The 24,168-nt window shown below is 42.5% G+C and overlaps 1 protein-coding gene and 1 long non-coding RNA gene across 3 annotated transcripts; one reads left to right on the forward strand and one right to left on the reverse strand.

Moving 5' to 3' along the window:
- Positions 1–370: 370 nt before the first annotated feature.
- Positions 371–16,668, forward strand: LOC125715012 (T-box transcription factor T-like). Of its 2 annotated transcripts, none has more exons than XM_048986202.1 (4): positions 371–386; positions 15,165–15,341; positions 16,092–16,224; positions 16,537–16,668. In XM_048986202.1, the coding sequence occupies exons 1-4, from the start codon at positions 380–382 to the stop codon at positions 16,556–16,558; spliced, it is 339 nt and encodes a 112-aa protein (XP_048842159.1). In that variant the 5' UTR covers positions 371–379; the 3' UTR covers positions 16,559–16,668. The 2 variants fall into 2 exon arrangements, with proteins under 2 accessions (XP_048842159.1, XP_048842158.1); XM_048986201.1 differs by lacking the exon at positions 371–386 and adding an exon at positions 14,341–14,744.
- Positions 16,669–16,842: 174 nt separating this feature from the next.
- LOC125715022 (uncharacterized) lies at positions 16,843–23,341 on the reverse strand. Its single transcript, XR_007383917.1, has 3 exons — positions 23,197–23,341; positions 20,469–20,526; positions 16,843–19,046 (listed from the first exon to the last, which is right to left on the reverse strand). It is a non-coding gene; the product is annotated as an uncharacterized LOC125715022 (long non-coding RNA).
- Positions 23,342–24,168: the final 827 nt, after the last annotated feature.

Genomic DNA, 24,168 nt, shown 5'->3' on the forward strand with positions numbered 1-24,168 from the left:
TGAAAAGCTGGCTGAGTGATTGCCTGGCTGCCGGCTGCAAATGCTATGTCGAGCAGTAATATGGCATTAATCAACAGATGAGGGGTGAAGATTTAAATGTTCTAGAGGGAGCCTGGTGGGGACCTGCTTGTGTCGGATGAGCCGGCCGGCCACCCTGAATCATCTGCGCCGTCGCATTGGTGACATGACAATTGAAGAGTAGCCAGTTTCTCGGCTGAACTCGATATGAGAACCTCATAAAAATGAGTGAGTAACAGATAAGAGCTGGAGAGACAGAGATCATGCAGGGGTCAGAGGCCAGAAAGAAGAAGAGCAACCAGCTTGAAACCTTTAAAAGGTCCCTCTGGAGACCCGAGTGACCCAGGGGACGCTCATATAGATGGAAGGTGAGCCCTCTGCCTCTTACCGAAGGTCATTCGACCACTGATTATTTCAGGGCTCTTCCTCATATCCGTCACAGCGACTATGGGCAGACCCCAATTGATTACAGGTCCCCAGAAGTGCCGAAATCAAACAATAAAACACAGAGCTGATCTAACATGCAGCAGGGTGAAGGTGCCATTAAAGAAATTCCAGAGGATTCTTACAATATATTAGTGTGAAATTATTAAACAGTAGTCATAAAATTATATTTATATTAACAAAAAAATCAGTTTGTGACTTTCTTGCCGTGCTTTTGTTGGAAGGATTTTCCCAACAGGTACATTTAGATCTCGGAAAGACAAAGAACACAAACAAAAAAAATTATAAGTGCAATTCTGTGATCACCAGCAGCACTTCTGCAATGATGGACCCAAACGTAAGCAGTGACTTTATGCTTACACCTACAACAAAGCGAAGAGTTTAAGCTCTATATGCACTGAAGGCAATCGACAAGGAAAGTTTACATATAGGATTTTTAAATAAACTGTAAGCGCCTCTGGATGCACATACCTCCTCAGATACTTCTGAAACTCCTTGTTCCTCAGTTGGTTCATAGCTTTTCGAAAGAAATTGCTTGCCATTTTAAAACTGACGTGCCGACAGACCCGTTATCTCCGCCAAAAAGAACACCCTCACTCCAGCAACTGGCGCATTGCCGCCGCGATTTCGCGGGCTAAGTGGATTTCTCCACTGTAATTGGTCCATCCAAGATGAAAAAAAAAACTGCCTTAACGGTGGGAATGTACAAACTGCACAGCATGCTGGTAAAGGTAGTATGGCGAAAAAACAGTACAGTATAGAATTCCACATTTTACAGTTAAATATTTAAAATATTTATTTTCTTTAAATTGGGTATATCTCACTAAAAAAAACAGTTTACTCCAATAAACAGTTATGTTTACTCCCAAAACGTGGGTGCAAATTGTTGCCTTATTTTATTCAAGGCTCTCAAGTTTCATCAAAACCTTTAAGATAGATTACATTATGGGAGAAACGCGTGTCTCACTGTTAATGCGAGGACCCCTGCCTACCGCATTCATCTTGCTCTTACGCTTCCACCTTTTCCGCACTCCATCTGTGTGCGCATTCATGTAATAACGTATTACGTATAAATATTTGCAGCGGGATCGCACGTAACTTACTTATTATTCCATCCATCCATTTTCCAAACCGCTTATCCTTCTGCGTCGCGGGGGCACGAGGCAGGGAACAACCCAGGATGGGGGGCGAGCCCACACACACTCACACACCATCCATCCATCCATCCATTTTCCAAAACGCTTATCCTACTGGGTCGCGGGGGGTCCGGAGCCTATCCCAGAAGCAATGGGCACGAGGCAGGGAACAACCCAGGATGGGGGGCCAGCCCACACACACTCACACACCAGTCATATTTATTATTCGCAGCGTCTTATTCCGATTCTCCGGTCCATCTTAAATGTTGCGCAGCCGAATGCAATGACGCGATTGCGCATGTAGGGGGAGCATTTTAATACCTTCAACCTCTCTGGACCAGGCAAATATGAACTTCTCAGTACACGTCAGGTATCCACAATATAGAATAAGTCACATTGTCCTGGCCCAGACTGATTTAATGTATTAAAATGGGCATGGAAACCTGGCTTCTCATTCACACCTTTGTGCGCTATAGTATGACATGCCTTGTTTCCATCTGATCTTTAAAGTATTAAATCAGTCTGGGTCAGGACAATGTCACTTTTCCTATATAGTAGCATACCTGATGTGTACTGAGAAGTTCATATTTGCCTGATTGGGCATATTTCTGGGCCTGATTGGGAGTGAAAAGACGTTTGCGTTTGTCTCATTTTCTGATAAAATACACACATACTATTACTGAAACTGCCCAGATATATACTTTCCTCAAAGTGGCAACAAGTCAGTATAATCGTGTTCAGTTAATAGGAATCGAAAGCCAAATGAAGTTCTGAATGTAACCCTCGCTAAATGAGCCCCTCTACAGGCGCAATCGCGTCATTGCATTCGGCTGCGCAGCATTTTAAGGTGGATCGGAAAATCTGAGTAAGGAGCTGCAAATAAGGAGCCAACTTCAGCCTTATTCGGGAAGCTCCACTCCGCGTGCCTGCGCAATCCACTAATTCTATATAAGGGGACACGTTAGTAGGCGTTATTCCTTTCGCTGAGTATAGTGTGTGGGCTGGTTGGAATGTGTATGTCTCACGGTCAATGTGTTGTATTAAATTTTACTGATTTATGCAACGAGATTTGACTGCCACATAAAAACTAGTTTTAGGTTAACAGTTAAATTTTGTACATTGAACAACAGAGTTCACCGTAATTATCTAATGACCAACTAATGATGTGAATAAATCTACAGAAACACATGTTACCCCAGAGGTGATGCTCTTTCTGACAGCAGGTTCGGAGACTGTCACAGTAAAACCATAAAATGTCTTCAGGCTCGTGATCTCCAACAGCTTTTGCAATACCCAGAATGCATGCGAAGTTGGGAAAAAATAACAGTCCTGTATTTGCAATAATATGGACTCTTAGTATAATCAAAATACAGTACTTTGTCTTGTATGAGCATGGATATTTTTACAGTGTAAATATCATGAATATAACAAAACATCTTAATATGTTAATAAAAATTGACATAATTTATTATTATATACATAATATTTGAAAAACAGAAAGCTATTCTAAATTGGAGCCAGCTTATTTAACACCTCATCATAAAAAATCATAATGTGCATAAATATGTTATTGACACAAAAATGGACGGTAGGCTCCTTATTTATGTACAGAGTTGTTGTAAAACGGGAAAACTTAGTTCATGGATCCTTACCGGTTGCCTTATGATATGCAACCATGGCCTGAGCGTAACTGCGCCAATGGTAGCATAAATGAATCGGTCCTCTTACTTTTTGCCAACACCCTGATTGCCGTGCATAAGCCACACTTGGCACAACTCCTGTAAGCCACTGCTAACTAAGCCGACACTGCAGCACATCAGCCGAGCCTAACCTGAGTCTTCCAGCTACACTCTATGGACAAAAGTACTGGGACATCTGGCCACAATACCTACAGGAAATCCTATGAAATCCTTAGGCATCAATGTGGAGTTGGTCCCCCCTTGCAGCTATAACAGCTGCCAATGTTCCTGAAAGGCTGACAAGATTTTGGAGGGTGTCTGTGGGATTTTTTTTCCATTCATCCAGAAGAGCATTTGTGAGGTCAGGCATTAATGTTGGACATGGCCTGGCTCCTGTGTCCCAAAACATTTGTCCATATAGTGTATCTGGGTATAAGCATGTAATACCTGCGAAAACCACAGTTCTTAGATGTTTGTACATGAAGACTAACTTTTAGTTCTAGCAGCAGATAATTTCCTAACTACGCGTAACACTTACTTGTGGTATAACTTAATCTGGTGGATTGGGTCATATATAACCAAAAGATTTAATAGTATTAGGCGATATCTAATTTTGCTTCCATGTCCCATTCTCGTCAGTGTGGGGAAGCAATAAAAAAGGCCAATAGGATGTTGGGGTATATCTCCAGGTGTGTGGAGTATAAGTCAAGGGAGGTAATGCTAAGATTATACAATTCCCTGGTGAGACCTCACCTAGAATATTGTGTGCAGGTTTGGTCACCATATCTTAAAAAGGACATTGTGGCCTTAGAAAAGGTGCAGCGTAGGGCCACAAAAATGATTCCTGGTCTTAGAGGAATGTCATACGAGGAAAGGTTACTTGAGCTAAATCTGTTCAGTCTCAAGCAAAGGAGACTGAGGGGGGACATGATCCAGGTATATAAGATTCTAACAGGTTTGGATGCTGTTTAACCAAATAGTTACTTCAGCATTAGTTCAAATTCATGAACTCGTGGCCATAGGTGGAAATTAGCGGGAGAACATTTCAAACTGGATTTAAGGAAGCACTTCTTTACACAGTGCGTACTCAGAGTATGGAATAGTCTTCTTGATAATGTAGTGCAAGCTAAATCCTTGGGTTCCTTTAAATCAGAGTTAGATAAGATTTTAACAACTCTGAGCTATTAGTTAAGTTCTCCCCAAGCGAGCTTGATGGGCCAAATCGCCTCCTCCCGTTTGTATAGTTCTTATGTTCTTATGTTTTGATACCGTTCAGATATCACACTCAGGTATAAGATATTTTGAATGTATTTAAAAAAGCAACAGTATTCCAGACAAAAACAAACAAATGTTAAGTTGCACTGCTGTACCTTCTTATAAAATTTAGTGACACTGTCTCCAAAAATGATCTCAAAATGTGAATAAATTGTCCCAGTCTGGAGCCCTACAAGCAAAGTCTTTGTGTGGGAAATACTGATCTTTATGGCATCAACTGGAAGGAAGGCCAGGATGCAACAAATGAAAACAAACTTTATGTATGAAATTGGCATCAAGATATATTTATTTATTAAACGAAGGCGTCAGAACCCTGTTCCAGATCTTTCCAGCCCACTTGAAATCCTGCTTAACATATTCAGCTAGGAGACTGGATAGAGTTAATGTAACATTAACCATGGACATAAACCATGAATTTATTTAAAATTTATTTCTCTAATGCTATTTTACTCAACATTAGCTCTTACTCTGCACCTTGGGTCTGTTCCCTTCTCCTCCCTTTGCATATATCAATACACATTAAGGATATGATGGCTCATCTATTATACAAGTTAAGAAAATAAGAGTAATTAAACATTCTAAGCACTATACACTAACAACATGCCCTTTAATCCAGGTAAGCCTGAAATATAATAATAACACTTTATTGATCCCTGTGGGGAAATTCTCATGACGATCAGGCATTTTGAACTTCCTTTGATGCGAAACTTCCTCTGCGTGGCTTTGAGCTGCATGGCTCTTTCTGGAGGTTAAGGTGTTGGAGTACACTGCTGTTTCTGCTTAGCCCCAGTGAATGATTTCAGCAGCTACCACATCAGGGCTGTACAACAGACATAACGCACAGTAACTCTGAAAATGGTGGCTCCATACACACGGATAAATCCAATATAGAAGTTGGTTCTAATTGGTCTGCTGAAGGTAATATTAATGGAAGTAGTTACTTAAAACCTCAAGATTAGGGGCTTCCATTACTCCATTTTACATGTAAATAACAATATTTCAATCTGCATGCAAAAGGAGGAGGTTATTTTTTATTTCCCAATATAGTTTTTGTAATTAAAAAAGGACAAGTATGTCAGACATATACGTTTATTGTTCAGTGCCATTTTGTGCTGCTTGATAATGTGTGGGGGACCCCAGGATCTCAAGGATTCCTCTTCCTGATCCCTGCTTCTGTAGTCTGCTCTGGATGGACCTGCTGTCTCCTGCTGACTGGGGCCCATCTTCAGGGCGGCCCACCACCTGAAGAGCCTCAACAGTGTGCCTCAACATCCCTTCGGAGAAGCTCAGATCAAGAGCTTATGAGACCAACCCGGTGTCTCTGCTGGGGGGGGGGGGGGGCACTGACTAGGGGTTAGCTGGCTTGTATTCCTCTGTCTAATGTTGACCAGGAAACATTCAAGCTGCATTTAAGCTGTAATATGCAATTATCTTAGCTGCAGGGTTAAAGTTATGAGTCTGCTCTTCCTCATGCTGAAAGTACTTTTACTCACTGAACAGTGTGAGGAAAGCAGCCTAAGGGAGGGCATGTAAGCTACCTGGGGCTAGTTAGCCAGGTAACATTCCCTTGTTCACCGACAAGGGCGGATCAAGAGAAATTTTCTTAGGGTGGCATGAGGGTGGCATGGAAATCAGTTGGGGTGGCAAAATCAAAGCCGTTTCTTTATACATTTGCAGGTGTTACATTCTCTAATACTGCATGTACCATATATGGTTAAAATACATCAAATCCAGGGAACTCACAGTCTCTCCTCCCTAGCACCTCAGCTTTGGAGTGTATGTCTATTCATACTTCCTCTGCTGCTTACCTGTTTCATCTTCTTGCCCTGGCTCAGCTTGATCTTCTTCTTCTTGCTCCTTCTCCTCTTTCGCCATCCGCAACTACGTCTGCTTTTCCTCCCTGATCCCTCCTCTTTGTGTTAAGAAACTAGTGATGTCATCCTTTCTCTTCATACCTCTCAGTAGTTTCTGAAATCATGCAAATGCAGATTTAACATTCCTGTTAATACTTACGATTACCGCATTTTGTTTTTGATGATAATCACAGGTTTCAGCCTATACTATAGCACAAAACAACACTAAATCATACACATTGACTGATAATCTCCCTGCACTTCATGTAGAAAATTTTAAACCTCGTTTTCATTATTTATTGGGCTAATAACACTTATCTTGATGCCATTGCCAGAGTGTAACAATCAAACCGTCTGTGTTGAAATCTGAAATGCCCCCGGTGTTGATTCCAAATGTTCTCTGTCACCAATCTTAGGTGTGGTCATAGGTTGCTAATGGCAACAAGAAAAAAATAGGGTGCGTTCAACTTCATGCAGCCACTTACAGCGCTGTCTTAAAGCAATGCATTCTGGTCCTGATGCAATGCATCATGGTTTGATTTTTTTCTCCGGCCCTGCAAAATGTCACCACATGTCACCATGTCACATGGTACAAAAACCTCGCGAGAGCAAGATGACTTAAGACAGATTGTGCAGCCAGCACGCAAAGGGTACTGACAGTGCTGCACGATCTGTCTTAAGTCATTCTGTTCCAAGAATGCGTACCCATGCGCACTCGGAAAGATGACATGTTGCTGCTTGATAGGTCTCATGTCGTGAAGGACTGTCGTACAAGACTTCATGGCACAGTCGGATCTGCGTTTTCTGTTACAGCGAATTACTGCATTCAAAGCCAGCGAGAAAGTCAATGTTTATTCACCCCCCCCCCCCCCCCCCCCAAAAGTAGAAAAAGCTGAAAAATTCCTCCAAAGTTGAATTATGATTTACGTGTGTATGTATGTATGTAGGGGCGGCATGGTGGTGCAGTGGTTAGCACTGTTGCCTCACACCTCTGGGACCGGGGTTCGAGTCTCCACCTGGGTCGCGTGTGTGTGGAGTTTGCATGTTCCCCCCATGTCGCCGTGGGGTTTCCTCCGGATACTCCGGTTTCCCCCCACAGTCCAAAGACATGCTGAGGCTGATTGGAGTTGCTAAATTGCCCGTGTGAGTGAATGGTGTGTGAGTGTGCCACGAAGGGCTGGCCCCCCATCCTGGGATGTTCCCTGCCTCGTGCCCATTGCTTCTGGGATAGGCTCCAGACTCCCCGTGACCCAGAAGGATAAGCAGTGCACTGGAGCATTCATCCTCATGTCCAGAGGCTGGAATGGAATGGTTGGATGGATGGATGGAACCATCATCGATTGTGCACAGCAGGAAAACAGTCAACACGTCATTTATGGATGCAAAATTAACACGAAGGAAGTGAAGACCTTCTCCAGGTTTGTTTAAGGAGGAACTATTTTAATCTTATGTGCTGGTCTTAAAAATCAACATAGCTGACAAGTAACTAACAGTCGTCATTTATACTTTACATGTGAAGTTATAGGATACTAAATGGGTGTACACCGCTTTACTTCTGTAATAGACTGAATCCTTTATCAGTTCAATATGTACTGCTTATTAGCAATGAAGAGATGCACAGGACATATTATGAGGAGTCCGGAGTCTAATTTGCCGGTATAGAAACAACTAAAAACAAAGTGCGTAAAAATACAACTCACCATCCCGCAGAATTAGTGGCAGCCCTGAGCTTGTTTCTCTCTTACGAGCCGGGTTGGGGGTGGGAGCGGAGATGTGTAACAAAGATACTGTAATGAGGTGCGTAATATTTAACTACACTAAAATCCCATTATAACGAACTTCAAGGGACCTGGCACAAGAGTCTGTTATATCCAAAGTCCATTATATCCAGAGCTGCTGTATGCCCAGAACACAACTACAGGACACCATTTACTCATGCCACACCCCAGCAGACACACTTGTGGTATAGATTAGGCCTATTACGTGTACTAATCCAACTTTACCTGACCAGATGCCTGACTATTAATAATAGTTGCTTTAATTATGTAAAGTTGACTTTAAGTATTAGCAATAAGGTTGTGCCATGTCAATCGTCCACCATAACACTAGTATACATTGTTTTGTGGTTAGGTTAAGGGTTAGGGTTAGGCCCCCTGGTGGACATGAACTATAATTACAAAATACTAACTTACTACGAGATATCTAACAATATACATTGTAACATTTAACATGGGGTAGCAAAATCATATGTGGCAGAGCAGAGTATGATGTGGAGCAGTGGTTAGAATACAAAGAATGCAGCAGCAATATTAAAAAACGTGCAACTCAATCACTGTGGAGGCAGCGACTGTACCTCATTTCATGTCACAACATCATACAAAACAAGTGAGACCGGAAATGAAATAGCCAATTTGCCGATTTTCTGGCATTGCCCCTGGTGGATAGACGTAATCTACACGTGCAAGTAAAGTCAGTACATTGCTCGCGTTGCGTGTGAGTCCTGTTGCTTGTGAGTCGTGTTGTGAATACGTCGCCTTGCATGAAGTATATCGCGGCCCTAACAGTGCAGCAGTGAGGAGGGGCTTAGGGTACCGGAGAAGGTCCCTACTGGCACTTCCTCCTCAGTCTGAACCATGCTGGCGGCCACCTGGCTCTGCTATCTGCTGCGTTTAACTCCAGTGTTCTTGTGTTGACCTGACATCACACCGGGCTCTCATTCCTCACATGGGCTCTGTGAAGGCCAAGTGAGTGAAGGAGAGATGGCGATCATTCACTGATCCTACCAAGACTCCACTGTCACTAAGATGCATTGGTACAGACAGAAGCCCAACAGAAGTCCAAAGAAAACTTTTGGACAGCCAGTGTTAGAGGAATAGTGGAGTGCAGATCTGAATAGGAACTTGAAGTCTCGGGTTTTGAACATCTCCAACACAGAAATAGGACATTGAAATAATTATTACTGTGCCTTGGAGACACAGTGGGCCAGTTGCAGGAGAAAGGATAATTCTGAAGACTCATCCTGCATCTTTTCTGAGAACAAGACCACCTCACTACTTCTGACTGAAATCAGTACGACAATTCAGATGCTATTTAGGTTACTTTAATCTTGCTTTCATGCTACATTTCCATAACAATCCACCAGTTAATCAAATGTAGCCACCTTCACCCAATGAACGGGACTTTTATTCAAGGAAGGGCGGGAATTTATTTTGCAATTTACTTGGAAACAACAAATGGTATTTTCTGATTGTCTGGTAAGTGGCTTTTAGCTCTGTAAATTGAATTCGGCAGAAACTCCACTCTGCATGCCTGCGCATCATCCAGGTATTCTATATAATGGGACACCTTGGTGAGCGAGCAAGCAGGAAGCGGGGAATCACGAGTCGGGCAGCCTTTGATTCAAAAGACGGGGCTTTAATGGGGAAAGCATGAACTACAAGGACCACAAGGTACAAACATCAATGACAGACCTGGGGAAACAGACCTGAAGACACAAGACAAGCCGAAATAACAGGAAACAGGTGATCACAATCGGGGCAGCACACACGGTTAATGAGGGGGCGTGGCACACACAAGCATTGGAAGAGCTTGGCGTGACAGAACCCCCCCCCCCCCCCCCCCCCCCAAAGGCGCGCACTCCAGGCATGCATCAGGGGAGGCGATAGACGAGACGAGACTGGGGACACAGGACCATCAACCCGCAGGCGCCCCTCCACCCCCCCCCCCCCCCCTCCGAGCACCAGCCCAGGCAAGAGAGGGCGAACCAAGGGGAAGGGTGGGTGGGACACTGGCCCTGTGCCCTCTCCCCTTTTGGGACACTGAAAGGTGGGATTCACAGTAGATGTTAGCCACAGCTAGATCCTGCTCTTTCCCATCATTCCAGGAATATTTAGATCCTAGAAAAGCAGAACAGAGAAAATGTTGCAAAAAGCCTGCGTGAGAAGCACTGTCTTTTTACTTTTGCTCCAGGTTGTCACGGTCCATTTTTGTGGGGCTGCCCTTGAGCAGCACTAAATCCTCCCCTTACATGATGGAGGCCGTCAACTTCAAGCCCAAAGCCTCTGTCACCAGCTTCTCATCAAAGGTGGAGAGCTCGCCAAGGCCCAGGTTCTTCTCAATTCCATGTCTCCTAAGGAGGAGAGGGGTAGAGAAGTATTTTCACTTTCCTCAGACCTCAGAAACACACACTCCACACCCCCTCTTTGTCATTCATAGCATCCAGAAGAGAGAATGTGAATCCTGCATATGCCATCCAGAGTTTACAGGGTTGGTTCAGGGCACTTGCTGACACAGGCGTCAGCCAGGGTGGCCATGATGGTGGTGTTGGTGTTAAAGAGATCATCGTGAGTCATTCTGGGCTTTCTGTGCATTCCAGCAGGAATTAGCACAACTTCACACCCCTTCAGAGCAGCATCGAGTTGATCTGGGCCGATGTAGCCAGTGACTTGGGACCTGGTCTCAATGTGGCTAAGGTCAGCAGCAACACTGGGAGTGTAGATAATATCATAGAGGGAGAACTGGCTCACCAGGGGTCCTGGCCGATGCACCCAACATTGCCACCTTGGCATTGTTCTGGATGGAGGTGGACAAGTTCCAAATGATGATTTGTGCTGATCTTGCAAGGCGGGAAAACATTCTGAGTACTGATTTGCTAAGTTTAAAACAAAACGTAAATTATACAGATTCATAGATAATCCTTGCTGTGGAAAATGTCACTCTGAGATGAACATCTGACAACATTATGATTTAAATTCCGAATGTAGCTTACGTAACTGTTCCAGCATCTCCTTTGAAACAGACCGGAACTAAATGGAAGAATGTCATTTTCTGGACAAAATGCATTTCATGAATGAAAGAAAGTAATTTTGTGGGTGAAATCGATTCTGTATAATTATGCAATGCCTTTGGAACAACTAAATGCATTTCTTCATTTGCCAAGTCACGAAAGGCACACAGTAGGCATTTCCTGTGGGGAGAGTAGTACCTTTCAATGACCAGAAGGTGGAGCGGCAGCTTTAATTTTTCAGACTCTTGTAATTACATTTCACTTTCATTTTCAATGTAATAAAAATGTAATTAAAATAAAAAAAATAATAATAAATATTTCCTGGGCTCATACTTTCACTGTTATATTACTCATTAGTATCACTGTTTTTATTACATTTTAAATATTTTTCAGCCAAGCCAATGAAAAATCTTGGCGCAGATTCCCTCCTGTTGTAACGAATCCTACTCTGTCACTTTTTCTAGAATAACAATTACACAAGGGTGTCCAATCTTATCCACAAAGGGCCGGTGTGTATGCAGGTTTTTGTGGTAATCTGTAGGTCACACCCAGGTGTGAGGACTCTTCAGCCAATCAGTAATCTAAATAGGGAGTTGCAGCGAAGACCCGCATCCACACCTTTGTCTTTATTAACAGTCATTTAACTCCTTTTATTGTTGTTGTTAATATTAATAGTTGCATTTCCCTATTGTTTGCCCATGTCATGTGTATACCCGGTTTGATCCTCACGTGTTTTTAGCGTGTGTAAATCATCCACTGCATGTGCATCTTGCAGTGCAGCATCTGTGAATTTGGGTTCGGTGCTTGTTGGTTGCCTGTTCTGATCTTTCTGTTTACAATTGAAAGCGGGGCATGCTGGTACATGCGCTCTGCCGGTGCTACACTAGCATGAAAAAGGAATCTGGTCCAGGAATCTATTCGTCAAGCGAATTTTGTGCGCGAATCAATGCATAATTTTCCACAACATTTTTTGTCGCAAACCAAAAGACCGCAGCATTCATGAACCGCAGGTACGACTGTATGTATATCCATCCATCCATTTTCCAAACCACTGGAATTCTACTGGGTCGCGGGGGGTTTGGAGCCTATCCCAGAAACAATGGGCACGAGGCAGGGAACACCCCAGGATTTGGGGCCAGCCCATCGCAGGGCACACTCACACACCATTCACTCACACATGCACACCTACGGGCAATTTAGCAACTCCAATTAGCCTCTGCATGTTTTTGGACTGTGCGGGAGAAACCGGAGTACCCGGAGGAAACCCCACGATGACATGGGGAGAACATGCAAACTCCACACACACGTGACCCAGTCGGAGACTCGAACCCGGGTCCCAGAGGTGTGAGGCAACAGTGCTAACCACTGCACCACCATGCCGCCCCCTGTATGCTATTTCATTGTATAAAAAGAAACTTACTGTACTGTACAATAAAGTATTTCACCACTGCTTCTTCCTCAGCTCCCACTGTTTGCTAGCACATGCATCTTTTGATTTCTTAGTGCAATCTGTGCTTTATTTATTTTTTGTGAAATGTAAGTGCAGTATCTGTTTATTAAGTGCTGTGGTTTAATATGTACATTATTATTTCAGTGCTGTGTATACTGTCCTTAATGTCTTGCCTCTCTCGTATAACATGAGATACGCCCAAATTGACTTGCAACAAGTGGTCCTGGTTCCAAATCCGGACGTCGATGGATACCTGTATTTTATATGCTGTAGTGTGCTGGGTGTCAGACATTGCAATGCACCTTGCTTTGATTTTTACCCGTTAGATCAGAGGGAGGTAATCTTATCCAGAAAGGGCCGCTGTGTATGATGGTTTTCACTGCAACTCTCTGAACAGCGGTTATCCCAATACCTTGATCTTGCTAGCATATCTAAATGTGTACCTATTCAGGAATAGAGTGGTGAAGGCATTCAGAGGAGGACTGATGATTATCAGAGGGAACAAAGGGGCTGGGTACTTGTCAGTATCCAGTAGAACCACCAGACTCCTACACTGAATGGTTCTGGATGTGGCACAGACGTTAATCCCTCTGTATTAGGGGATCTGTCTCCAGTTTGTACTCTTCCAGTTAATAGATAGATTATCAGACAGATTTTCGCCCTAGTCCAATACTCATTGACAGCCTAATACACCATGTTTCAGTTTCTCTTGATAGTCAATACATGTCACAGGATGTACATTACTCTGATGGGCAGGCCCTCTTACATATGATGGAAACACTACAACAACTTAAGAATAAGGGTCAGAAGAGTGAAATACATATAATGAGTGTGTAGCTCAGCAGACTAAGACTCTGTGGCTGTGATCAGAAGGTCGACGGTTCGTGCTCGGAATTGGCAGAATAGCCACATGTCCACAGGCTTTTGAACAAGACCTGAAAACCCTGGGGGCCTCAAGGTAGCAGTCTCTTCACTGTGACCCCCAAGCTCGTTCTTGCCTTTATGGAGAGCAAGATGGGGCAAATTATTAATACCATGGGGCCTTAGCAGAATTACAAACCAGTACAAGGAAAATAGTTGTTAATTTTACATACTACCTTCTGCTGGCCTTATGAGAATATTCAGATTATCATTTTCCCCCATAATTGCAATTTTGACATTAAATTGATGATTTTCCCACGGTCCTGTGGCCGCTTTATATGGTAATTATTGATGAAAACTTTTTTGGAAAGTGAAACAATATTAAAATTGCTTTATTGCGTAAAAAAACTGTTTTTGTTTAGTAAAATAATGTTTTTTCGCTCTTTATAGCGCCGTCTTGTGGCAAAATTTGAATACTGCAGTTTAAAAACAATTAAATGATTTCTTCCCGAAATTGCAGTACCTACTTTAGGCCACGAGATGGCAGCAAGAAAATTTAAAAATTATTTTCCCAGTCTACTAGCAGGTTGTGGTTTTTTTTGCCCATTTTTGGTGTTAAGTCTTCATTAAAATAGTTTGACTTGGTCCAATGTATTTTTAATATAAACAATTGCCACACAAAGCTGCTAGTACACTGTGGGAAAATAATTTTTGTATTTCGGGAAGAAATCATTTAATTGTTTACAAACTGCAGTATTCACATTTTGCCACAAGACGGCAGTATAAAGAGTAAAAAAAAAAAACGAAATTGCAGTACCTACTTTTGGCCACGAGATGGCAGCAAGAAATAAAAAAAAAATAATTAACCATCTGTGCAAGCAGGTAAACATTTACCATCTATATAAGTATTGCACATTGCACATTGCATAGAGAGTGTCCAATCTATGTTAAAGGTGATTCGAAAGAAGTCAGACTTCAGTAAAGACTGTACATTGGCAGCCATAACATAAGCCGTAAATAATTACCAAATGAGTCATCCCCTTTCAGAAACATTTATTGATATTCCTTCATAACACACAGACATAAGATTTTTTTCCAACTGTCAGCATCTGATCCAAATGGGATTCCCATTTCCTTTCTGTGGGATCCAACAGAACACACCATCAGTCAACATGCCTTCAACCATGCAGGACAGGACCCAGTCCAGGCCAAACCTCACGGTGCTGGTGTTGATAAAAAAATGTAAGGAACATGCAGCTGCAGCTCACCCACAAACACAGTCCACAGCATCCTGAAATACTTTATTGTACAGTACAGTAAGTTTCTTTTTATACAATGAAATAGCAGGGGGTGGCATGGTGGTGCAGTGGATAGCACTGTTGCCTCACACCTCTGGGACCCGGGTTCGAGTCTCCGCCTGGGTCACATGGGTGTGGAGTTTGCATGTTCTCCCCATGTCGTTGTGGGGTTTCCTCCGGTTTCCCCCCATAGTCCAAAAACATGCTGAGGCTAATTGGAGTTGCTAAATTGCCCAGAGCGATATTTATTACTATTGTTTAGATTAAGTATATAACTGTTCAATGATTGAATATAACTTGATATTGTTGTTTGTGTTGTTTAGTTTGAGGTTCTAGTTTCTGTCTTTATCCGCTTTCGTTTCAGTAGGCAGCTGGTTCATCCCAGGCTCAGGGTCTCTCTGCTCTTCATCAAACCCACACCCCCAGTTTGGGAGCACCCTCTCCCTCTCCTCCCCCCACAGCTGTGACCGTTACTCCTCCTTGAGGAGTAACCGCTCCGCACCCTATCCCAGCCCCTATACCCACAGGAGTGCATCACCCAGTGAGCAGCCGCCCTGCCTATCCCCTCACACAAGCGCACACTGAAATCATGGTCCTAAGCTTTCTCTGTGGGTCACCACGATAGTACAGCACACCGACGATTACCCTCTGACTGAATCAGAATCAGCTTTATTTGGCCAAGTATGTCCACACATACTGGGAATAGTCAGACATTTAATCAAAATAATTAAGACAAGACATACACATACAGTTCTGTTGATATGCGACGTATATAACCTCTGCATTCGCAGCCCTGCTTCAGTTATCGATTGAAGAGCAAATTTCCAAAACTCACTCAGTCCGATAACCTAAAGTAATAAGTCATAATCCTCTTCATACGTTGCAGTAATGGCAATGAAATCTCACTCAGTGTTTATGTAATCGAGCGATGGAATTTCGTGAAATTTCCAAAAGTCCACAGAAATCTTCTGAAAAACATTCCTGCGGACTGAGTTTTTGATATTTGCTTTTCAATTAACACAATTCTCTTCAGTCTGAGGTTTAACAGAATTCAGCCATATGCTGTTCAAAAGAAACTCAGCAGAACAAAAACAGAAAGGACTTTACATCTGTCTGAAAGGAAAGTTGACACAGGCTACAGCAGTGAACAAATCAATCAATGTATTAAAGTTAGGCATTAAGTAACTGGAGGTAGTATATACATAACATGATGACATGCCTTTTCTGTACTGACCATATTAAGGACACTGCCCACCACATACCTGCTTCATTTATTGTTTTATACTTGCAGCTGCTTATTCAGACACCTCGTCTACCTGTCTGTCCATGTTGCCGTCCCATGACAACTGGTCCAGCCTACAGGTGCCGTCCCATTCCGGCATGTTACCCATGAGTCATAGCGGCACCTCCGGGAGCAGCTCCAGGTGAGCCCGTGCCTCCCCTCCCCCACCTGCCCCCATGCTGAGTCTCGGGCCCCCGTCTTCCCTCTTGTTCTCGCCTATACCCACATCCCGGCCTGTGTCTGCATCGTCTCACCTCGTTAACAGGTCTTTCACCTTCTTCTGTCCTGATCCATTCAGGCCCATCACTGCATTCTGGGACATGCTTTGATTTATTTCAGCATAGTTACTCTTTGTTTTCCTTTGTACTTTGCACTCTACAAGTAAAATGAATAAAAAATAGGCATTATTTTGATATTGTTTTAGTACAGTGACACTATTTGTTGTTTTTTCCAGGCAACACTGCATGCTGATTTAACGTCTTTCCTTAATCTCCACCCCATTGCTCACACACAGCCAGTATCCCGGTTTGTGGTCAATGAGCTCCTCCTCGCTCACTCCAGTTTCCCAGTCCAGTGGAATGTACAACAGCTTGGGCTCTCAGTTCCTGCGCAGCTCTACCACTCATTACCCAGGGCTCTCGCACGCGGCCACAGTGCCCCTCTAAGGCTCCCCCCTGTATGACAGCACTGCCCCATCGGAAGTTCATAAAGCCTCACAGTACGACGCCTCTCCCCACGCACGCTTAGCCACCACCTGGACTCCCATCACTCCTCCTTCCCTGTAGGGCGGCGCACTTCCATTATTATTGCAGTTTCTATCATCGCTCTGTTGCTTTTCTTGGTGCTGGACTTTTGACAGATAAATACAACATTATTTGTTGCATTCAGGGACAAAAGTAAGATTGGTCTGTTTAACACCCTCAGTCTCCACCCTATGAGCCCCTTGTTGGCGGCAGAATCAGGAAGATGTCGGAGAAAGCAGAGGTAAAGTGAATAGTCACCTCGACAATAATGTGGAAACCGCTTATGGTGATCATGCCTGTGTGGGTGAAATGGATCACTACAGTATAAGCGGATGATGATTATAGCCAGTTTTTCCCTTTTTTTCCCCAATTTTTCTTTTTATGCACTTTGAGATGTGTCTAGGTCAGATACGACCAAAATATTTTTCTTATTGCAGAAGTGGAAAAAAAATATTGCTCTCAGATTCTGTTCAGTTGTATCTTTTTAAAATAATGTACCTTGATTTGTGTTTGTTTAAAATGCCATTACCTGCTGCTTACTGGGCCGCTGAAAATGTCTGGCCCAGCTAAATTTCTTGGTTTGAAAATCTGGCCCAACTGCTTTCCAGACCCGGACTAGCCCTACTGAATCAAACGCTAATGTTATTCTGTTGTGTGGGCTGTTGTGATAGGGAGATTTACGGGTGGTGTCCCTGCTGCAGAATGCCCTGTCTGAACCAGCACCAAGAGACAGTGAGGGTTGTTGTTATCGCCTTAATATTGTATATACGTAATCTGTTATTTCTTAACTAATTTAATTGTGATGTATTCTTCTGATATGATGTGCACAGCTAACAAAAAAGAGAAAAATGCAAAACCAAAGGAAGGCTTTCTTTTCTCTTAAAAGTCTTTTTTCTAAACCAACTGAGAGTCAGTTAGAGGGGTGTTCATTATCAGTATTGTTGCTGGCATTTCTGAAAACGTGCCAGTTTTAGTCAAGTGGCTACTTTTCAAATGCAGTCCCTGGCCAAGATGAAGAAAGCCATTAAGTCGGGTTAAAACAAAGTTCATGAAGACTACATGATAATATTAAGCACTGACATAACATACAACATTTTTATATGCAAAATATACAGGAAATATACACTGCAACAGGCTAGGATAGACAAATAACCAAATACACTTGCAAGCCTGACCACTTTAGACCCCAGATTAGAAACTGCTGGTGAATGAGCATATATTTTTTCCAAGTTTTGTTTACTTTGCTGAAAGCAATTTAATGGCTGTCAAGTTCTCACAAATAATAAAAAAACAAAGATTTTCCCACTATAGCCAGATCCAGTTTCTGTGGGGGGGGGGTGACAATTTGTAGTAATAACTATTTCCTGCTGAAAAACACTGGTAAACTATCCACATGTCTCTGAATATCTGTGAGTCCCGAGACCTCCATGACACATAGATATAAGCTGCCAGTGTTGATCGGCAGGAAATCTTCTCCAAAGCCCCACCACCACCTCACACCAATCCACCCAGGGCTGTAGATGAACAAACTTCAAATGAATTTGCTGTTAATACAAACCGGATCAACTTGTGGTTTGTGTCCACGTTGTACCAGAGACAAGGGCCCTGGTACAGAGTACATTCTGCGTACAACACAGCCAAGACTTGACAACCTTGATATGATGCCCATGGAATCAACCCTATGCATGGAGGCTGCAACTCTTCTCCACCGAACCCTGTAGCCCATTGACTGCAGCCTCCCTCTGACCATCTTGTAGCCTGCATTTGGTAGATCATTCTTGACAGAAGAAACCAAATTGTCAAGTTCCTCACCACGGATGGAATTATATGTGTCCCTAACACAGAGCTCATACTCTTTCATTCCTCTTAAGATTGTTCTTCTTGAAACACCCATCAGTGTGGCTATGCAAGGCACAGCAAGTTGTGTATGGAGCATTTCTTTCAAACGTTGTTCTTCAATCAAAATCTTGGGTCGTCCTTTGGTGGCAGTGACTTCTTGTGTGACACATGGGGCTGGACGTTCCAGATGTGCCCTCACAAGGTCAAAGAGCTCTTGCAAAGCCAGGGTGATAGCAGGAGGTACTTCAATGTGATTAGACAGGGCCTGCAGAAGATACAGCTCCTGATGACAAAGGAACTCCAGGTAATCCAAATTTAGTGGAGTCGCGCTGAATCCCATTTCTATTTTATGCAGAAGACTTTCGAGAAGGTGGTATCTGAGCTGTTCACAGAACAAATTATAGTTAATGAGGTGTCAAGATCTTGTCTCTGATCAACACACTAGGCCTACCATTGAAAAGTTTTAATTATGAAAATGAAATGTTTTTGTTTTGTGAGGTGCTTGTTCATGTATGATGATACATTTTATATAAAGTTAAATAAAATCCACCAAAAACACTCAGTGGAGATTCCAATGTAGCAGGCAGACAACTTTATGGCTTTAAGGCCACTTAAAAAAAAAAATTGGTTCTCGTCCCCGCCCGACCCACTGAAATGCCTCCGACCCGAATTAATTCTTTTTTTCTTCGTAAAAATCACATGGAAAATGCCCCAGAATGACGAAATTTGAATTTCCCGCGCATTCCACATCAACGATTGATCCACATTGTGTAATCCTAGTCTTGGAATGGTTTAATGAACCTAAATTTGACTCTACCTGAGATGGGCTGGTGCAAAGATTTAAATCTGGGGAAGTTATGTGGTACATGTTCTTAAGTACTTGTTTGTAGAGTTGCATTTCCTTGTTCAACCATTCAGGTTCCTGTATTTTGTAAATTCCTCGTGTTTTAAGATGTTTTAATACACTTTCTAGATATATATTTTAAAATCTTGGTTGTTCATTTAGAATGGGAATGACAAACAGAATATTGGTTTCAAATAGTATCATTTTTATATTCACATGAAACATCAGCATAAAGTATCCAAATCCATAGTTGGGAAGGCATTTATGAGATACATTTACATTCTTGTGTTTTCTTACATTTAATATATTTGAAACGCAACAAACTGGAAGAACTGAGGAGGCGTACTAAGTAGGTCTGCTCTCTTCTGTATGTATTTTCAAATATGTATTTTCTTACATATTTGAAAGTTCAAACAATTAAAATTTGTAAAAATAAATAAATAAATAAATAATCCCTCCCGCCCGACCCACCCTCTCCAAAAAAAAGGACGAGAACCAATTTTTTTAAGTGGCCTAATAATGAGTGTATTTAGCAGCTACAAGGACAAAAGATATTAAAAACCTCTCCATTCTAATGCTAATTTAATAAACATTAACAGATAGCACTTAAGGTGGTTTCGCCTATAGTCTGTTAACACTAACCCGAGAACTAATATCTGAGGAGCGCTCTTCCCAGGATTTAAATTTATTAAATTGGCTTTGTGATGTTGTATTAAGAAATGTTATTCACAATGCAATTTACCGTACATTGGCCTATTCTTTTATATACGGTAAGACGAAGCGGGAAATTCCCAAATTATGATAGCAGACTGTGAATAAATAATATTGCACGAGATACCAGCTATACCGCATTGAATTTCAAGCTCTGCTTTAATTAAGACACACGCGATTCCAATCCTTAACGTGGAATATGAAAACAGAATCTCTAAAACATGTGAACATGTGAAGTGTAAGACTTACTTGCTCCGACATCATGACAGTGTGAATCCCACATCCATTGGTCAATTATCTTTATCTTCTACCAAAGCAAATAGCAAATAGTAGTCAATATTTAAAAAAAAAAACAATCAAATAAGCGGAGCCATTAGCCACTGTTCCCGCCTCCAAAGTGTCAAAATTCTTCCTGTCTAGCGAGCGAGCGCTGAGCAGACACGAGCGCGTAGATAGGGTCCAGCGAACGCGCGCGTAGAGGGGATGAGTTTTCAGCACGCGAGCGCACACACGCGCGTGGTTCGACTTTTGGCACTAATTTAACGCCGAGCGAGCGAGCGAGCGAGTGCTGTGCAATCGCGAGCGCGTAGAGAGCATGGATTTTCTGCTCGCGAGCGCATGCGCGGCTGGTTTTTATGCGCACGACTTTTGGCACTAATTTGACGCCATACTTAGTATAATCAAAATACAGTACTTTGTCTTGTAAGAGCATGGATATTTTTACAGTGTAAATATCATAAATATGATAACAAAACATCTTAATATGTTAATAAAATTGACATAATTTATTATTTTATACATAATATTTGAAAAACAGAACGCTATTCTAAATTGGAGCCAGCTTATTTAACACCTCATCATAAAAAATCATAATGTGAATAAATATGTTATTGACACAAAAATGGACGGTAGGCTCCTTATTTATGTACAGAGTTGTTGTAAAACGGGAAAACTTAGTTCATGGACCCTTACCGGTTGCCTTATGATATGCAACCATAGGCCTGAGCGTAACTGGGCCAATGGTAGCATAAATGAATCGTTCCTCTTACTTTTTGCCAACACCCTGATTGCCGTGCATAAGCCGCACTTGGCACAACTCCTGTAAGCCACTGCAAACTAAGCCGACACTGCAGCACATCAGCTGAGCCTAACCTGAGTCTTCCAGCTACACTCTATGGACAAAAGTACTGGGACATCTGGCCACAATACCTACAGGAAATTCTATGAAATCCTTAGGCATCAATGTGGAGTTGGTCCCCCCTTGCAGCTATAACAGCTGCCAATGTTCCTGAAAGGCTGACCACAAGATTTTGGAGGGTGTCTGTGGGATTTTTTTCCCATTCATCCAGAAGAGCATTTGTGAGGTCAGGCATTAATGTTGGACATGGCCTGGCTCCTGTGTCCCAAAGCATTTATCCATATAGTGTATCTGGGTATAAGCATGTAATACCTACGAAAACCACAGTTCATAGACGTTTGTACATGAAGACTAACTTTTAGTTCTAGCAGCAGATAATTTCCTAACTACGCGTAACACTTACTTGTGGTATAATTTAATCTGGTGGATTGGGTCATATATAACCAAAAGATTTTGGTTAACCATGGACAAAAACCATGAATTTATTGTAAATTTTATTTCTCTAATGCTATTTTACTCAACATTAGCTCTTACTCTGCATCTTGGGTCTGTTCCCTTCTCCTCCCTTTGCATATATCAATACACATTAAGGATATGATGGCTCATCTATTATGTAAGTTAAGAAAATAAGAGTAATTAAACATTCTAAGCACTATACACTAACAACATGCCCTTTAATCCAGGTAAGCCTGAAATATAATAATAACACTTTATTGATCCCTGTGGAGAAATTCTCATGACGATCAGGCATTTTGATCTTCCTTTGATGCAACGCTTTCTCTGCGTGGCTTTGAGCTGCATGGCTCTTTCTGGAGGTTAAGGTGTTGGAGTACACTGCTGTTTCTGCTTAGCCCCAGTGAATGATTTCAGCAGCTACCACATCAGGGCTGTACAACAGACATAACGCACAGTAACTCTGAAAATGGTGGCTCCATACACACGGATAAATCCAATATAGAAGTTGGTTCTAATTGGTCTGCTGAAGGTAATATTAATGGAAGTAGTTACTTAAAACCTCAAGATTAGGGGCTTCCATTACTCCATTTTAGATGTAAATAACAATATTTCAATCTGCATTCAAAAGGAAGAGGTTATTTTTCTTTTCCCAATATAGTATTTGTAATTAAAAAAGGACAAGTGTGTCAGACATATGCGTTTATTATTCAGTGCCATTTCGTGCTGCTTGATAATGTGTGGGGGACCCCAGGATCTCAAGGATTCCTCTTCCTGATCTCCTGCTGACTGGGGCCCATCTTCAGGGCGGCCAACCACCTGAAGAGCCTCAACAGTGTGCCTCAACCTCCCTTCGGAGAAGCTCAGATCAAGAGCTTATGAGACCAACCCGGTGTCTCTGCTGGGGGGGGGGGGGGCACTGACTAGGGGTTAGCTGGCTTGTATTCCTCTGTCTAATGTTGACCAGGAAACATTCAAGCTACATTTAAGCTGTAATATGCAATTATCTTAGCTGCAGGGTTAAAGTTATGAGTCTGCTCTTCCTCATGCTGAAAGTACTTTTACTCACTGAACAGTGTGAGGAAAGCAGCCTAAGGGAGGGCATGTAAGCTACCTGGGGCTAGTTAGCCAGGTAACATTCCCTTGTTCACCGACAAGGGCGGATCAAGAGAAATTTTCTTAGGGTGGCATGAGGGTGGCATGGAAATCAGTTGGGGTGGCAAAATCAAAGCCGTTTCTTTATACATTTGCAGGTGTTACATTCTCTAATACTGCATGTACCATATATGGTTAAAATACATCAAATCCAGGGAACTCAGGCAGTCTCTCCTCCCTAGCACCTCAGCTTTGGAGTGTATGTCTATTCATACTTCCTCTGCTGCTTACCTGTTTCATCTTCTTGCCCTGGCTCAGCTTGATCTTCTTCTTCTTGCTCCTTCTCCTCTTTCGCCATCCGCAACTACGTCTGCTTTTCCTCCCTGATCCCTCCTCTTTGTGTGTAAGAAACTAGTGATGTCATCCTTTCTCTTCATACCTCTCAGTAGTTTCTGAAATCATGCAAATGCAGATTTAACATTCCTGTTAATACTTACGATTACCGCATTTTGTTTTTGATGATAATCACAGGTTTCAGCCTATACTATAGCACAAAACAACACTAAATCATACACATTGACTGATAATCTCCCTGCCCTTCATGTAGAAAATGTTAAACCTCGTTTTCATGATTTATTGGGCTAATAACACTTATCTTGATGCTATTGCCAGAGTGTAACAATCAAACCATCTGTGCTGAAATCTGAAATGCCCCCGGTTTTGATTCCAAATGTTCTCTGTCACCAATCTTAGGTGTGGTCATAGGTTGCTATTGGCAACAAGAAAAAAATAGGGTGCGTTCAACTTCATGCAGCCACTTACAACCCTTTCTTAAAGCAATGCATTCTGGTCCTGATGCAATGCATCATGGTTAGATTTTTTTGTCTAGCACTGCAAAATGTCACCACATGTCACCATGTCACATGGTACAAAAACCTCGCGAGAGCAAGATGACTTAAGACAGATTGTGCAGCCAGCACGCAAAGGGTACTGACAGTGCTGCACGATCTGTCTTAAGTCATTCTGTTCCAAGAATGCGTACCCATGCGCACTCGGAAAGACGACATGTTGCTGCTTGATAGGTCTCATGTCGTGAAGGACTGTCGTAGAAGACTTTATGGTACAGTCGGATCTGCGTTTTCTGTTACAGTGAATTACTGCGTTCAAAGCCAGCGAAACCTGGGACATATGTGAGCTAACTGGAGTTGCTAAATTGCCCGTAGGAGTGCATGTGTGAGTGAATGGTGTGTGAGTGTGCCCTGC

Source organism: Brienomyrus brachyistius, chromosome 19, assembly GCF_023856365.1.
Source record: "Brienomyrus brachyistius isolate T26 chromosome 19, BBRACH_0.4, whole genome shotgun sequence".
Taxonomy (NCBI): Eukaryota; Metazoa; Chordata; class Actinopteri; order Osteoglossiformes; family Mormyridae; genus Brienomyrus; species Brienomyrus brachyistius.

Bases quoted from the DNA above. Each gene is read 5' to 3' on its own strand.
- LOC125715012 (XM_048986201.1), top strand. From the start codon at position 14,621: ATGGGATTCCCATTTCCTTTCTGTGGGATCCAACAGAACACACCATCA. The intron at 14,745-15,164 runs GTAAGGAACATG...CTTTCGTTTCAG, and splicing joins GCTGGTGTTGATAAAAAAAT to TAGGCAGCTGGTTCATCCCA. The intron at 16,225-16,536 runs GTGAGCCCGTGC...TGTTTTTTCCAG, and splicing joins ACCTCCGGGAGCAGCTCCAG to GCAACACTGCATGCTGATTT.